The 17,623-nt window shown below is 44.1% G+C and overlaps 1 protein-coding gene across 1 annotated transcript; it reads left to right on the top strand.

The window, feature by feature from the left end:
- Positions 1-16,309: 16,309 nt before the first annotated feature.
- On the top strand, positions 16,310-17,383 carry NEUROD1 (neuronal differentiation 1; the record flags this gene model as incomplete). The annotated part of the gene is made up of 1 exon (XM_080928033.1): positions 16,310-17,383. The coding sequence occupies one exon, from the start codon at positions 16,310-16,312 to the stop codon at positions 17,381-17,383; it is 1,074 nt and encodes a 357-aa protein (XP_080784159.1).
- Between the last annotated feature and the right edge of the window lie 240 nt (positions 17,384-17,623).

Genomic DNA, 17,623 nt, shown 5'->3' with positions numbered 1-17,623 from the left:
CTGAATCTATTAATACAAGGTCACTGGTATGGTGAATAAACATGCTGTTCTATGGAGTGGTGATGTGATTCAAGTTTTAAAGCTAAACTACCCCATACAATGGAAAAATTGGTGCATCTGGAATAGACCAATTCATGGAAATCTTGTCCTATGTCCTTCCTTATTGAGAAAAAGAAAAAGAACATGTTAGAACAGTCACTGAAAACTGAGACCAGGATGTGTTGCTGAGTCACTCAACCAAAGAGATTATGTGGACTAGCACTTCCATTTAAAAATCCACCACTTGATTGAGCTTACAGCAATCCACTGTCATCCTCAATAGTCAACCTTCATTTATATACAAAGCAGGAAAAGAGACACAGGTTTCTTATAGTATTTTAAAGGGACTGCTACACATGTCCGTTAGCAGATAAATCCAGCTATTTGAGATCAGTCCAAAAGGATAGATACGCATAAACAAGATTATAAGAGAAATGTGTCTCTCATCAGCTGAGAAGCCTTATGTAAGTAGACAAGAATGATGCTTGGTTTTGTCTTCTGTGGGAAAATTCTTTCTTTCTTGTTGCCAAGGTATCCGCACAATAATTGGTGTCTTTCTTATACTATAGGTGGAAAAGGCAATAGGATGGCCACATCAATTTGTTTTATTGACAAGATCCACAAATTGCTTTCATTGATTTCATCTATATCATTGGCTCAAAACTTTGTTATATGGCCAGGCACAGCTGCGATGTGGCAAGATAATGTAATCTGTGCTCTGAATGGTTGTTTTTATAGCTAAAATTTGGTAATTGTATTCTGTGATGGGAGGCAGAGCTATCGAGGAATAACCAATAGCAATTGTGGTTTCTCCTCACATATTTCATACTTTGAGTCTAACTATTCTTTGCATCCCTCCAAAGTGTAGCTTTACTCTTTGATAAGGACAAAGGCTTGATATTAGTCCCTGGTTTAATACACCTTTCATAGCCCTTCATAGGGGTCAGAGAGAAGACATAAATATTGTCTCTGCACATAGGAAATAAGGAACCCAATTACAGTGTGGATTTGTAGACCTATAGAATTGGTACTCCCAATCTAAAAGTCCCCATGTGTCCCCACCCTCTGTTCTGTTAATTAGTTCACAGTTGATGGGTGATACTTCCGAAGATAGGTTATTTTCCTCTTCTGACTACATGGTGGTCTTGAGAACAATCAATGGTACTTTTGGAGGAGAAAGATTTGTGAGCCTCTTCTACAGCTTCCTACACATGTGCCTCAAGCCTTGGACTCATGTGGTAGCGGGAGTTGTAGATCAACCATCAGGACAGCATGATGGCTCGTGACAAGTTCATCGATCATATATTATTTGCATCTAAACTACAGAAATCCAAGAAAAGATTAACACACTCTTACGGGGTTACTTGTGTTAAGGTGGCTCCAATAACCAGCATATTTTTCCTGTGTGTTATAGTAAAATATACCTCACCTCGCTTCTGATTCTCACAAGATGCTTCCTGTTGTATCACAGTAAAAATGCCCTGGTGATGTATGTCTGTTCATCAGAGGATGGGAGAGAACATGTAACAAATTTTCTCATAACTAGTTATCTTTAATTTTTTCTGCTTAAAACTTGTGTTGCTCTTTTCCCAAATTATATCCAGAAAGCTTGGGTACCACGTTCAGTGTGGATCATCATTAATTGTATGTTTTAATCAACTCTCTGTAGAAACAAATGTACCCAGAGGTTTTAGAAACCCGTTGAATCTAAAATTACTAATAATTATAACTGTTTTAATAAATTCAGTCTAATCCTCCCTAGGATATCCTCTTAAAAAGCTATTCCCTTACAATTTCTCTCATATTGAGGCTAGTAAAGACAAACAGACTCTTGAACTAACCTTTTTTTTTTTTAATCCGCAATTATTCCAGCTTATTTCTTCTGGGAGCTGATTATAGTCATAGGTCTGAGGCAATGAGAAGACGAGGAGCAGGTGTGAAGAGAATTTACATTCTCTCTCAAATTATACGCATCCTAGGAACCTTTACACATACCCAGATTAAGACTTTCAAGATATGGCAGAAGGAAATGCTTATGTTGGGAAGGGAGGTTTTGCAGTCACATTTTAGTGTTTTCAGAAGTGGGAGCCATCTATGTACCCTCAAATGTTTTTATTGTACTTCTCAGGTTGTGGTCTCTTGCATGATCTATTAGCAGGTGAGTGCAGGGAGATACTGGATACTACACATTTCCCCTCATACTTTACCAAGTGTACTGGTTTGAATGAGAAGTGTTCCCCATAGACCACATGTTTCAACACATGACCACTAGTCATTGGCACCATTTGGGAATGCTTAAGAGATGTGGCCTCCCTAGAGGAATTATGCTGCTACAGGTGGGCTATCATAATATTTAGCCTCTGTCTTAAGTTGGGGCTTCTATTGCTGTGAAGAGGCACCATGACCATGACAACTCTTATAAAGGAAAATATGTAACTGTGGCTGGCTTACAGTTTCGTATTTTTAGTACAATATCATCATGGTGGAATGTATGGCAGTGTGTAGTAAGACGTGTGCTGGAAAAGGAGCTGAAAGCTCTATATCTTCATCCACAGACAGTAGAGGTAAATGCCACAATGGGCATGAGCTGAATATCTTTGACTGATAAGCCCTTCCCCTTGACCACTTCCTTCAACAAGGCCACACCTACTCCAACAAGGCCATACCTCCTAATAGTGGCACTCCCTATGGCCCTAGGGAGGCCATTTTCTCTCATACCACCACAGTCTGTCTTTATTTCAAGTTTGCTGTCTCCACTTCATGTTTCTGATTGAAGTTGTGATCTCTTAGCTTTCTGCTCCCACCCCATGCCTGCTACTCATTGCTATCCCTCCCTGTCATAATGGACTATTATCCCTCTGGAACCTAAAGCCAAAGTCACCTCTCTTGTTCACCAGGTTACCTTTCGTCCTGGTGTCTTATCAGAGCAACAGAAAAGTAACTAACACAGAGAGAAGCGCAGGCATATGGAGGGCTTCTGAAAAGATGGGCTCTCACCTGAGTGTCTCTATCTCCAGAACTCTAAAACGAAGCTCAAGAATTTCATTCTCAATAATCTCTCAATTGTGACTGATCCTGCTGATTCAGAGAAGTCTTTTCTATATGTCTCCCCCACCTCAGGATTTGAACTATTAACTTTGTCACTCGAAGTCACTCAAAGCAATAAAAAAACAGACCAACACTCTTCTTTTATGTCCCTTGTATTTCTATAACAGTCTGTTGCAACATCTATTCAGTGTGGCACTACACTTCAGATGACCACCGGCAGCACGTTGTTGATCGATGAATCCACTGCTGAGTGTCACAGGTATTGTCATCTCCCCCTTTAATACCTCTGAACTGTATCCCACTTCGTCAGTCAGTTTACCGCATAGTCTTGCGTTCTGACTACTCCGCTGTAGCCACACTCCTGCTCCACTTTAAAGTCAGGAGGGGATTACAAATCGCAGATACTATTAGCACCATGTGGAATCAGCCAAATAGATTTCATGGTGGGCATAGAGACTTCATAGAAATGTCACTAAAATAAAGGTACAGTATAGCTCTGTATTCCAAGTATGGTATTCAAAACCATATCATGAACTAGGCTGTTAAGGAAATATCTGCCTTTGCTAGGCAGCTAACAAAACTGGAAGCCAGAACTTCCTTGACTGGCTTAAGGACTTTACCCTAAGCTTTGTGCCAGCCAAATAAGTCTGTCCTCTGACTCTCTGTGTAACGTGGCTATAAGTGAAACTTTAGTGCTTGTGATTGTAAAGTGTTTGCCACCGCCACCGAGCCTGGGCAATGCTTTACTTCTGTTGCTTTGCTTAACTTTCCAGTCTTTATTATAGAAAAGCAAGCAAGGGCAGCATTAGATTGCGACATGTGTAATTAATCTGAAGCATTAACGACAGACAGAAAGTCCAGAGTGTACTTTGTATGGTCGTGTACAACAGGCTGACGGTATAGGACTAATTAATGCTACAAGAAGCCCAGATCCCGAAAATGGTGGGTCACAAAGTTCTTCAAAATATGTGTTGTCTCTCATTATTATTTTATGAGACAGCATTTCATTATGTGTCTCCAGGTTGGTCTTGAACTTGTGGTCCTCCTGCCCCTACCCACGATGCTTTAGTTTCACACATATACTGGCATGTCTGGCTTATTGCCCATTCTTGTTAGATAGGTATTTAACTAAATAGAAGGGGTGGTTTTTTAAAAAAGCTTTACTCTCCGGCTGGGGTTAATGGCTCATTGGGTATAGAAATTGCCACACAAGTATGAGGACCTGAGTTTGGATCATCAAAACATAGCTAAAGCCAGATGTTAAAGCATATGATCTGTAATACACAAGACAGAAGGATACTCAGAAGCTCACAGAGTAGCTAGCCTGCTATAAGCAGAGAGGAACAACAGAAGAGATCCTGACTAAAATAAGGCAGGTGAGGACCAAAACACACACACACACACACACACACACTCACACACACACTCACTCACTCACTCACACACACACACTCACTCATTCACACACACACACACACACTCACTCACTCTCTCTCTCTCTCACATACACACACACACACACACCAATTTATTTTTTTAAAAATACTTTATGTTTTTCTAGATGTGAAGCTTTGGATAGGTTATTTCCTCATCGATATCAGGATAATAATAGCTCCAGTATCAAATGCAAGGACTGTGATAATGTATACACCAACATAAGAATATGTATTCAGAAGAAATACCGACATTTAACCAACATTGTGACCAAAAGGCCACAACCAATGGGCTTTCTGAGAAAGGTAACTTGGTGGTATGTTCGAAAATGTCATGTCTGTATTAAGTGTATATGGAGGCCAGAGGACAACCTTGACTGTTGTTCCACATGTAAGGTACATCTTGTGTTATGTTGTTGTTGTTGGAGGTAATGGTTTTGTTTGGAGACAGGGACTCTCTTGGCCTGGGACTCGCTGACCAGGGATTTGCCCATCTCTGCCTCCCCGGCATTGGGATGGAAAGTGTATGCTACCACATCTGACTTTGTATATGGCTTCTCTGGGTCTGCACGATTGTTTTCATCACACAGATGAGGAAATCATGTGGAAGAGCGGTGCTCACATCCTCATGCTTCATGGAGTCACTCAGGTTGATAGACGACAGCGCCACAGTTTCCATAAATCAGACAGAGCATCTCCGAGGAAGGAGGCATGAGCTTCTTCCTTTGCATTTCTCACATGATGAGTGGTTTGTTAGGGACTCAGACTGAAATGCATGTTGCCTTGAGGACAGGAAACTTTGCCTTTTAGAATCTAAGATCATCAGTGAATTAATGATATCTGATAAAGAGATGCCAAACACTTTTTTCCTCCATCTTCTCCCTAGTTCAGTTGAAAACTCCTTCTTTTGTCAGTATTTAGGGGATGAAAATGCCTAGAAACAATGTGGATTATAATTAAGCCACATATAGTTCTCTAAAAAACAAAGAAACAAAAAATAATTTCTCCTATTTTTAGTTTTTGTCATTTTATTGAATATAAATGATCACAGTTTCACCTTCCTTGTCTCCTCCCAGATCCTCTCCAGTCCCATTTTCCCATCTCCACTTATTCTCTTCCCTCTCTCTCTCTCATTCCCTCCCTTGCCCTCCCTCTCAAATAAACAGGCCAATAAAAAGAAAGAAGACAGCATAAAACAAAGCAAACGGAAAAATTAGAAAGGAAAAGCACAAAAAAAACCCATCCCCCAACAAACACATACACATACACAGAACCCATAAAAACACAAGCTCTGAAACCACAATATATAGCAAAAGACAAGATTTAAAAGGCATTCAAACAAGGCATTATGAGATAAAACATCTCTAAAATTTTTTTTGAGTCAGTTTTTTGTTGGCCATTTATCTTACTGAAAATTTTTTTGAGTCAGATACAATTGGGACCAACACAATTTGAATTTGCACAGGAGAACAAATTTTAGTAAATTCCTAAAGAGTGAGCTTCCCAAGGGATAGATTAATGCAGAGATATAGAAAGATTTATCTGCATTATCTCTTCAAAGTGATTTATCTAATCAATTAAATTAGTTGATGATAAAACCTTGGAAGACACAATAGCCTAATGTGTTTGGTTACCAACTCCTCATACTTACTTACAGAAAGACTCAGCAACTGACATCCCAGGTCTTTGCTAGTTTCAGAACGACCAAAACCATCAAGTTTAAAATTAGCTTCTAGAAACAAGGCTGGAAAATGTCTTACAAACATAATTAGATTCTGTCCCATTGCAATGTAGCAGCTAAAGGTCACCTGCTTTGGGGTCTGGTCTATCTAGGCTTGGGTCTCACATCTGCAATACATATTTCGGAGGCACAGAACATGTTATTGAACTGTCCTGTGCTGGGTTTTTCTTCAACTGTCAAATATGAATCACCAGATCTGCAGCCTATTTTAAATGCTGAACTGATGCGGGTGGGTGTTTTTATGTTTCCAACCTTGCAATGTGGTGATAACTCATGACTGAGTTATTGATTTAATATGTAATTTCTGAGATGACAAATAAAATTCATTCAAGATTAAAATAATTGTGTTATTTTATTCACTTTAAATTCATTTGGATACTTTGTACAAAACTGGGTGTAGTTTTAGGGTAATCTTCCTAAATGTTCTGAGCTATGTTCTCTGCCTTTATTGACCTCCTGTGCAACAGCATGGGTCAAACTCCACAATTTATTGCTAGAGAAACTTCAATAACTAACCAACCAATGCTGTAAACAGTATGCTACACTCCAGTTCAAACAGTCTTTCTACATACAGGAATCCTCCCCATGGCTCCATCCACCCTTTTCCCCAGTCAGAAGTCTTTTGGGGAAGCAGGCTCTGAGGCTTGTCTTCTCACTGTATACCTATCTAGTATCCAATATATACAAAGAACTCAAGAAGTTAGACTCTAGAGAATCAAGTAATCCTATTAAAAATGGGGTACAGAGCTACACAGAGACCTCTCAACTGAGAAATATTGAATGGCTGAGAAGCACCTAAAGAAATGTTCAAAATCCCTAGAGAAATGCAAATGAAAACCCTGAGATTCCACCTCACACCATTCAGAATGGCTAAGATCAAAAACTCAAGTGACAGCAGTTACTGGCAAGGTTGTGGAGAAAGAGGAACACTCCTCCACTGTTGGTGGGATTGTAAGCTGGTACAACCACTCTGGAAATCAGTCTGGTGGTTCCTCAGAAAATTGAACATAATGTTACCTGAGGACCCAGCTATACCATTCCTGGGAATATACCCAAAAGTAGCTCCAACATTTCACAAGGACACATGCTCAACCATGTTCATAGCAGCCTTATTTATAATAGCCAGAAGCTGGAAAGAACCCAGATGTCCCTCAACAGACTGGGTACAGAAATTGTGGTACATATCTTCCGCTTTGAACACCCTGATGCAGTTTGTTTTTCTTTCCTGTCAACCCTTCTAGCTGGTCAGGAAGACTCACTTGTGAATGAACCCAATTTAATGAACTGCATAGAAAGCTTTTTTTTAAAGAGTCTATTGTCTGCTTCTATAGTCTTCTGCCATCCCTCTACACACACACCTCAAAACCCAGTGCCTGGCACCCATATAGATTTGCAAAAGTGCCGTTACTTAGTGTATTGGTTTGAATGAGAATGGCCCCCCATAGGTTCATATTTTTGAATGCTTGGTCCCCAGTTGGACTATTTAGAAAGGATTAGGAGGCATGGCCCTTTTGGAGGAGGTGTGTTCTAGGAGTAGGTTTTGAGGCCTCAAAAGCCCACGTGGAGATCAGTCTCCTTCTCTCCTCTGGCACCCCTGCTCCTGACTCGTGGGTACGGATCCAGATGCAAACGCTTGCGTGCCCGTAGACTTCCTGCAATGATGATATGAACCATCCTCTGGGACTATATAAGCAAGATCCCATGAAGACATTTCGTTTTATAAGTTGCTTTGGTCATGAAATCTTCTGGTAGCAATAGCACAATGACTAAGACAAGTAGGGAAGAAGCAGCTCTAGTGAGGTAATGGAGAAAACACAAAACAAAATGGAAATCAAGACCAAATGCACCAGCTACAGCCACCAGCCCAGCTCTCTATATAGTTAATATTCTCCAACATTAAGAGAGAACATGAAAATGTAGGATGATTTTTCCCACTGGAAATGAATAGTTTTATTCGTGGAAAGCCCTACAAATTCAGGTGTGAATTCAAAGAAGATGGAAAAGGTGTATTGGAATTAGCTGACTTAAAATTATTTTCTCATCTCTCAACTTTTGTTAATGATCCCCCTTTACAGCCCCAAGTCTAAGGTAATAACAAAAGAAAAAAAAAATAAACCTTATAGGCCACAGATACATGAGAAAAAAAATTTCTCTTTTACCCTCAACGGTATCCAAAAGAGTCAGGGAAAGATTGTTAAGGGAGAACCTACTTACAGGCTACTCACTTTCAGCCCAACCACACTGTCAACAACCCAAGGACATGTCTTGAAATTAAACAGAGGGACTGTAGCTGCACAGAGCTCCGGAATGAAGAACTGAGTCTCCATCTCCACCCAGAGCATATCCTTATTTATGTCTGAAGGTCAATATAAAATATTTATTCATTCTTAGATTCCAAAATCCAAGAAAGTAGCATCAGATTAAATATCGCCCCTCTTCCTCTTTCTACTACTTTAAGACACATGTATTTGTGACTCGTTTTTGACAGGCAGTGCCTGTGGATAGTCAGGGAGCAGAAAGCACAGGGAGGAGGCGAGAAAGAGAGAGAGAGAGAGAGAGAGAGAGAGAGAGAGAGAGAGAGAGAGAGAGAGAGAGAGAGCACCTGGAAGGTCTACAGAAAAGCTTTGGTTGCCAGTGGTGAGAAAGTAAGGACGTGGGAAGGGCGGAGAGCCTAGGAAACACCTGGGTCTCATTCACAGTCTTGGCAACACTGCTATGGGCCGCTTCTTCAAATGAAACACCTTTCAAAAGGAAGGACAGGAAGTATGTGGAAGCTCAGAGCAGCCAATGCAGAGGAGGCACTGTTGGTGCCTGCACTCCCAACTCCTCCATCCATGCTAAGATGCTAACTATGGCCAGGTCCCTTTGGGATAGGTATTGTCATTGATATTCCTCCCGGTGTTTTGATTTTTCAGTACCGTCTTGCCTTTTCAAGAAGAAGATAAACCAAGGGCTGTGAGTCCTGTCATGAGAGAAGCCATGTCACAAAGGAACAAGATACTCACAGGATCAAAACAGAGGTGTTTATCAATAACTAGGAACATTCTTGTTTTTAAAAGCAGTATCTAATACAATGAGATCCTCTGTTATGACATTGTTGTGGGCCGACTGACTAAAGTGAAGTCATATTTGTGTTATGTCTGCCTGCCTATATCTATTTGTTTATTATGAGAGCCTAACCTTGTAATCAGATTGTTCTGTTGGGGCCTCAAAGTGGCTTGTCACTGGGTAAAAATAACTTCCCATGGCAGGTGCTCCAAGCAGGTGGCTGCTCATGGTACCTGCATCAGAGAGGTAGATTCAGTCAGAGATTTAATTTTAATAGGAAATCTGTCTTACAGCCGGAGCCACAATTGGGTGATGTGCCAAAATTCATGTCTGCAGCATGATTTATTATGTGAAAATACCACAGAACTAATCAGTGGAGTTACTAATTAATACAAATCTGCATTTTTGCATAAGCAATTAGCACAAGGAGAGAACAGTGAGAGAGGAAGTTGGACTCCTTTAATCTCAGTGTCTATTCAAGTGGAAAGACCCACCAGGGCCTAACTCCAAGATGTACATTTGGAATTTTCCCACTTTGATGAGCTAAAGACACAGAAGGTCAAATTATCAATATTTAATTCAGGCGGAAATGCATCTTTTAAAGAAAGAAAGAAGAGACTTTATTTAAAGAAAGTGAAACTCTAGGGGTGAAATCTTGAATCTGCTTCTGAAGAGATTTCCCTACAGTCAGAACAGACACTTACTGTTTTTATTTCCAAATGTGATTAGCAAACAAACTCTTCATCGGCTGTTACTCAGCCATTATTGCCATTGAAAGGCATAATTATTTTTGATTCAAGAGAGATCTAACAGGGAGTATGCTGCATGTTTCTAAAACACTTGTGCTTTGGTTGAAGGTGCTTGCCCTTCCCAGAATCACATCTCTAATAGACTGTTTTCCAGAATATTCTAGAATAGCTGTGTTTACCAACGGAGGATTAAATCTTTGTGGTGCATCAAATCTGAGATGATAATACTATTTTGCTTCTGAATAGAAGTCACGTATGGTATAAAACAACAGGAGAATTAATGGGAAAATAGTGATAAAGAAATATTTAAATCCTTGATAAAATTGAATAAAAAACGTTTCTAGAGAGATTTTTCTAATCACCATAGAAATGCTAGAATAGTGTTTTTGCTGTTTTTTTTTTTTTTTTTTTTTTTTTTTTTTTTTTTTAAGTCATTCAGTCCTTGTTTTAGACATATTGGTTGAAATTTAATCTTTCCCAGGTCCAGGAAACTTACTCTGTTAAGGTCGTTAAGTACAAGCTGCAGTTTGAGGCTCTCAGACTAAAGGTGACTAGTGATATGGCAAAAGAAAGACGTTACAAAACAAAACAAAACAAAAAACCAGGCAAGACAGATCCACAGGCATTTTAAACCCGAAAGCCGTTGTCCACGGTGCTGATTCTCTCCGGAAGTTATTTTCCTCCTGCAGCCTGGGCTCTACGCCTGGCTGGCTAGTCTTCCATTCTGCCTGTAGAACCTTGTTTGGCTATTTCCCCATCCTAAGGTGTTAGCCATTGTTAAGAGTATCCCGTGTGTCTGGCTGGCCCTTCACTCCTGAAGCTACATCCAGTTACAGTGGATTTTTGTTTTTCTTTCTCTCCTGTTAGTAGCAAAGTCTGGCAAACACGGGGTGCTTGCGACCCCTTTAAACTACAAACTGTTCCTCAGTACATGAGAAGTGAAACCTTTGGGCATATAGCCACTACCCCCAACGTGCACAATATCAATACACACATTTCTGCTCTCAGATGTCAAATATACATCACGACCATGCACACAATCGTAGATCCACGATCACGCACGTGATCGTATATTCACACCCAGATTCACACGCTTGAACACTCAACCACAATCGCACTTTAACACATTTGCACACGCAGGCTTTCTTGACAACAAACGTGCCTGAGAGCCTCGTCTGCCAAGGTGCTCTGGCCTCGTTTGTTTTTATGTTGTTGATTCTGAATGCTGAACGGAATTAAAGGAAGCCCCTTAATTCTGACAGGGAGGCGGAGGTGTATTCTCTCGAGGTCTGTGGGCGCCAGGAGGGAAGCCACTAGGGCCCCAGCGGGATCTAGAGAATGTAAATAATAAATAAAAGGCCCGGGCAGGCCAAGCTGGGGAAGCCCTGCTCTAAATCACTCCCCAAATCACAGCCTCGGCCTTTTCCATCCAATAGCTTTAAGCAATTTGTGGAGTTGGGGGTTGGAATCAATTTTTTTTTTCCGTTCTCGCAGGTGCAATATGAATCAATTATCTTAATTAAGATTATGCTGCAAGCCCAGGAGATTTGGGGAGAACGGGTTTTGCGCTCCGGGCAATAGCGAGGCATTTTAATAGCTTCTCTTTTGCTCCTGGCTCTCTCCTGTCGCCTGCCTGTCTAGTCGGGGCAATTCCAGCTTCTGGCCAGGACCCTGGAGTTCAACCACCTCCCGAGAGGCAGATGAGCAAAGCCAGAGCCACCCTGTAGTCTTAACCTAACCAGCATCTTCTTGCCTTCTAAGGGCCTAGCAGCTACCCGTGCCTAAGAGGGGGTTTTAGTTCTAGGCTGCTGGCTCTATCGACCCATTGCACCCCAAGCTCTCCAAGTACTCGTTATGCTGAGTACCAATGGGTTCCTGACAGGGGCGCGGGGATGAACATGCCCAGGCCAAGCCACCTGACTCCAGGCTGTGTAGGAAGAGGCTTGGGAGACGATGCGAGTCAGTGGGGCGGCCACGGACACACTGGGTCCTTTCATGGAAAGTAAGCATCTGTTTCTTAAAAAAAAAAAAAAAAAAAAAAAACAGGTCACCACCCGGGACGCTGCAGGCCACGACCCAGCCAGCTCTTTATCTTAGCTCTTGTGAATGCGCCCCTGCCCCGTGGCCAGGCTCCTCTGCCCTCTCTCCTCCCCCATCCCTCCCTAGGCCTCTGCTTCCCTGGCTCAAGGGCTGAGGCTGTAACGGACCTGACGCCGGTCCAGTGCAGCGCTGGGGACTAGGGCCCGGCGGGGTGGCAGATTTAGGGCATTGCTCGAGGGCACTGAGTCATGAAAAGCGGCTTTTGTTGCCTGCGCGTGCAGCTCGCGTGCCGCCCCGGCTGTCTAGTGCGCCCGAGGGGGCCAAAGTTGGGGGAGTGCGGTCACCCGCTAGACAAGCGGAGAGAACTGGGAAATAGCCACTGACCCAGCAGAGCTACCAGCGCATCAGGACAAGGCAGGCAGACAGGGTCATGGGCCCCAGCGCCGAGCATCCGCGTTCCAGCTGGGTGCAGTTCAGATGGCCTCACGGTCTCGCGTCTTTCCCAAAAACACGCATACTTTTACAAACCAAAAACACTTAACCCCCATCCTTATTAGGCAACCACTGCTTCCCCCGAAGAGTAAGAGCTCAGAGGACACTTACTAGGAGCCTTGGTGTTTGTGACTCAGACTTGGAATCGGGGCCACATTAGAATTCAGGGAGCACAGCCGCTCACAGAAGGAGAGGTCTTACTTTAAGTCCCAGGAATAGCCAGGTGTAGCTTCTCTTTTCACAACTCCCTGGTCCCTCAGATCCCCTGAGCCATAACTTCCACAGCGCCGCAATAACTCTCCTGTAGGGTCCCCTAAAATGGAGAGGTGAGATCCCGGATCCTAGTTACACTTCACTGAACCAGGATATGCCAGCTCTTTCTAGAAGGGCAGGTGCAATAAAATCTGCCTCTACTGTGCTTCTACGTGAAGGTTTTTTCTGAGGTTCCAGGGATTTAAACTCAGCACCCAGAGTAGTTGCAAGGACAGTGGCCAGTGGTCCTTGCTCGCTCTGCTCTTGGGCAGTTGATAGAACAAAGGAAAAGCAAAACTCCAGGCAGTTCGTCTCTAGAATCCCAGAAAGACTGGTACCATATTTTAGGCCACCAAAGAACTCCCACAATGCCTTGCTTTCTTTTGAGATTCGTTCTGGATCTGGAAGGTTATTTTCAATCCCTTACACATACTCAGAATCTCCTTAGAGCCTTCCCCCTCCCCTTTCTCAGATGCACCCCACTTCAGCCACTCAACCCTGACACTGTTTGCAAACTCAAGGGCAATTGCCTTTCCATAAGCAATTCAAGTAGGATGTATTCATTGCAAAGGGGTTGGAGAGGGTAAGAACTTAATGAAGAATTAGAAGAGAACCTGGGAAGAGACAGGAGGCCAACCATTCCTCCTCCTGCACTTTTCTCTAGAGGGATGGAAGAGCATTCTTCTGAAACACTCCTCGTTCAGATGGAGAAAATAAAGACTCTTTATTTAAGAATAGATACGGCTCTTCCACAATAGACATTGCTTGACTCAAAACAGAGGGTCCTCAGAAAGGAAAATGATACATTGAATAAAGTTTATTGCAGTTTCTCTTTGAGCCTCTTCTGACCCAAGATTCCAAGACCAGGGGAGCACCAGAGGCTCAAGGAAGGCTGTGATTGAGCTAATGGTCTGTGTCTGTCTCAGCAGAGGGGTTTAATCTTAGCATTCCCTAGATGGGCCAGGAGAGGCCATTCATTACTATAGAAGCATATGAAGACCAGTGAAGCTAAGGTCTGCTGGCAAAAACTAGGTATAGACACAAAATTCTAGGGGTCAGATTTGAAGACTGTCTTGGTGAAGTATCTGGGGTAGGAGCAGGTGCAGGTTGGGTTTACGTTTGGAGACTGCACGTGTAGAGAATAACATTTCTGACTTGCAAAGGATGGGAGAGGATGCTCTGGTCGGAAAGGTTGAGAACTAGTCAAGGCTCCGTTTCTAGATGAGGTCGTTTTTTATATGAAATACATAATTGCCGAGAGAGGTGATGGCGATTAGAAGCCAGTCACCCTTTCTTTCCTGGCAATGAGCAAAGACAAGGGGCAGAAGCCAAGAGATGGGCCTCTCAGAGAGGACATAGTCAAGCTGCACCGGAGACCATGGTCAAGGGAAGAACCCTTCAGCGCACTTCAGTAACCAGGGCTGTGACTGCTTCACCTCTGTCTCCTGCACTAAAGCAGGCTTCAGGCTAGGACATAGACTCAGTGATCTTTCTTTACCTTTCCCGCTCGCCTCCCGCAAACCCCTCCCCTATGTCCTCTGTGTTCTGCTGCCACAAAGGGTTAATCTCTCCTGCGGGTAAAAACAGGTCCGCGGAGTCTCTAACTGGCGACAGATGGGCCACTTTCTTCTGGCCACAAAGGGGCCGGAATGGAGCGCTCCGCGGCATACAAATAGGCAGGTCACGTGGTTCCTGGCTCTTGGCTGGACCGGGAAGACCATATGGCGCATGCCGGGGAGGAAGGAGCAGGGGCGGAGGTACTGTGGGGGTGAGGGGAGTGGTGGTGAAAGGGGGCGGGAGGGGAGTTCTGAAGAGGGATGAGTGGGGGCGGGAGTCGCTCAGCGTGGACGCGTGCGCGATTGTGGGGCGCAGGGACCTGCCGGTTGCTCAGCTCACGGCCCCGCCCGCGCTCAGCCCAGCACCTCGGCTATATAACCCTAGCGCCGGCGCCACCGGGACACGAGGAATTCGCCCACGCAGAAGCCAAGGTGTCCCGAGGCTCCAGGGTTATGAGATCGTCACTGTTCAGAACCTTTTAACAACAGGTAATTACGATTTCTATTTTTTTTACTCTCCGAGATAAAATTGAATGAGAGGTATCTTGGCACTTGCAGAGGTATCTTGGCACTTCGCAGGCGCAATTCATGAGTCCTGTTTTTGAGATAGTGTCTTTGTTGTAATTGCCTACAAGTACTGGCACATAATGAGTCCCGGAACTCAAGTACCCCTGCAGGCTTTCTAATTACATTTAATTTTTAATAGTACAGAAGCTTTTAAAATGTTTGGGGAGGGGAGTAAATGTATTTGTAAGCGGTTATTTGAAAGCCCCTGATGCAAGAACCTCTTCAGTTCAAAGCACCTGCAGTTCTGGTCTACAGATATTTGGGCGCACCGTGCCTTTGAAACTATCTATTTCAGGAGGAAGGAGTCCATGCGTCCTGGAAAACTCTGAGATGGCTTAGCTGAAATGTAGGGGAGGGGGAGAAAAGGAAGGAGATTTTCCTGCTACTGTTACTGCCAAGGCGGCAAGTATCAGGCAGCTTCTGCCGGGCCAGACATTCAGTTGTTTTACTAAAGGTTTTTTACAGTCTTTATTAGAAGCGGCACCTTCGCCATTGCCAGTCGCTGACCATTGTAATTACTCCATCTTTTAAAGCGAGGTTTGAGGGGAACTTTGAAAAGCCCCAATAAAGAGCGGGCGGCCCTTTCAATGGGCTGTTTATTAGAGAGGAGCCTTTTGCACCTGATCCCCGGCGCGTGGGAGAGCAGCCTGGGAGCCAGGGCTTTTGTAGAAGGTGGGAATTTAGCGGGGGTTGGGAGGTGAGGCAAGGAAAGAAAGGGAGGGATGGAAGACTTGTGCCCACTTCTGTGGCTAAATGTGTCATCGATAGGGAAATAATTTAGTGGAGACGACTTTTCCTTCTCTGTGCATTGGCTCTCCCTTCCATATAATCTTCTTAAAAACTGGGGTCAGTGCTAGTAAATTACGTAAGGGCTTTTCAATGTATTTAAACCTCTAAGTAGTGGGGAGCCAGAACAGAGATGAGTTCAGAATGTTTCATTTCCAAAGTCATCTTTTCTGTGAGTTGGGAGTGACTTGGGACACAGTCAGAAAAAACACGCTCTCCGTACTTATTTCTACACAGGGCAACTGGCCAGACAATCAATTGCCCTGCACAGTTAAGCTGATCACTAGGAAAAGTACCCATAGCCACTCATGACAGGCCCAGCTATGCAGCAGCGAGGCACAGTCACGCTAGCATGACGCTCTGCGTTTAGCTTTTCCTAGGGGCATCCATTTTGCAATGAACTCCTGTGTATTTCTATTTGTGTGCATTTCTGTAGGATTAGGGAGAGGGAGCTGAAGCTTTTAAATCCAGCTTTTAAACAGAGCGGGTGGATTTTTTTTTCTTCCTTTCTCTTCTTTCTGCTTGCCTCTCTCCTTGTTGAACACAGGAAGTGGAAACATGACCAAATCATACAGCGAGAGCGGGCTGATGGGCGAGCCTCAGCCCCAAGGTCCCCCAAGCTGGACAGACGAGTGTCTCAGTTCTCAGGACGAGGAACATGAGGCAGACAAGAAGGAGGACGAGCTTGAAGCCATGAACGCAGAGGAGGACTCTCTGAGAAACGGGGGAGAGGAGGAGGATGAAGATGAGGATCTAGAAGAGGAGGAGGAGGAAGAAGAAGAGGAGGATGATCAAAAGCCTAAGAGACGGGGCCCCAAAAAGAAAAAGATGACCAAGGCGCGCCTAGAGCGTTTTAAATTAAGGCGCATGAAGGCCAACGCCCGCGAGCGGAACCGCATGCATGGGTTGAACGCGGCGCTGGACAACCTGCGCAAGGTGGTACCTTGCTACTCCAAGACCCAGAAGCTGTCTAAGATAGAGACGCTGCGCTTGGCCAAGAACTACATCTGGGCTCTGTCAGAGATCCTGCGCTCAGGCAAAAGCCCTGACTTGGTCTCCTTCGTACAGACACTCTGCAAAGGTTTGTCCCAGCCCACTACCAATTTGGTCGCCGGCTGTCTGCAGCTCAATCCCCGGACTTTCTTGCCTGAGCAGAACCCGGACATGCCCCCACACCTGCCAACCGCTAGCGCTTCCTTCCCGGTGCATCCCTACTCCTACCAGTCTCCTGGACTGCCCAGCCCGCCCTACGGCACCATGGACAGCTCTCACGTCTTCCACGTCAAGCCGCCACCACACGCCTACAGCGCAGCTCTAGAGCCCTTCTTTGAGAGCCCCCTAACTGATTGCACCAGCCCTTCTTTTGACGGACCCCTCAGCCCGCCGCTCAGCATCAATGGCAACTTCTCTTTCAAACACGAACCATCCACCGAGTTTGAGAAAAATTATGCCTTTACCATGCACTACCCTGCAGCGACCCTGGCAGGGCCCCAAAGCCACGGATCAATCTTCTCCGCGGGTGCCGCTGCTCCTCGCTGTGAGATCCCCATAGACAATATTATGTCTTTCGATAGCCATTCGCATCACGAGCGGGTCATGAGTGCCCAACTTAATGCCATCTTTCACGATTAGAGGCACGTCAGTTTCACCATTCCCGGGAAACGAAACCGCTGTGCTGACAGTGACTGTCCTGTTTACAGAAGGCAGCCCTTTTACTAACATTGCTGCAAAGTGCAAATACTCGAAGCTTCAAGTGATATATGTATTTATTGTCGTTACTGCCTTTGGAAGAAACAGGGGATCAAAGTTCCTGTTCACCTTATGTATTGTTTTCTATAGCTCTTCTATTTTAAAAATAATAATACAGTTAAG

Source organism: Micromys minutus (genome assembly GCF_963924665.1).
Source record: "Micromys minutus genome assembly, chromosome: 13".
Classification (NCBI taxonomy): domain Eukaryota; kingdom Metazoa; phylum Chordata; class Mammalia; order Rodentia; family Muridae; genus Micromys; species Micromys minutus.
This window is presented reverse-complemented; position numbering and strand designations above follow the sequence as displayed.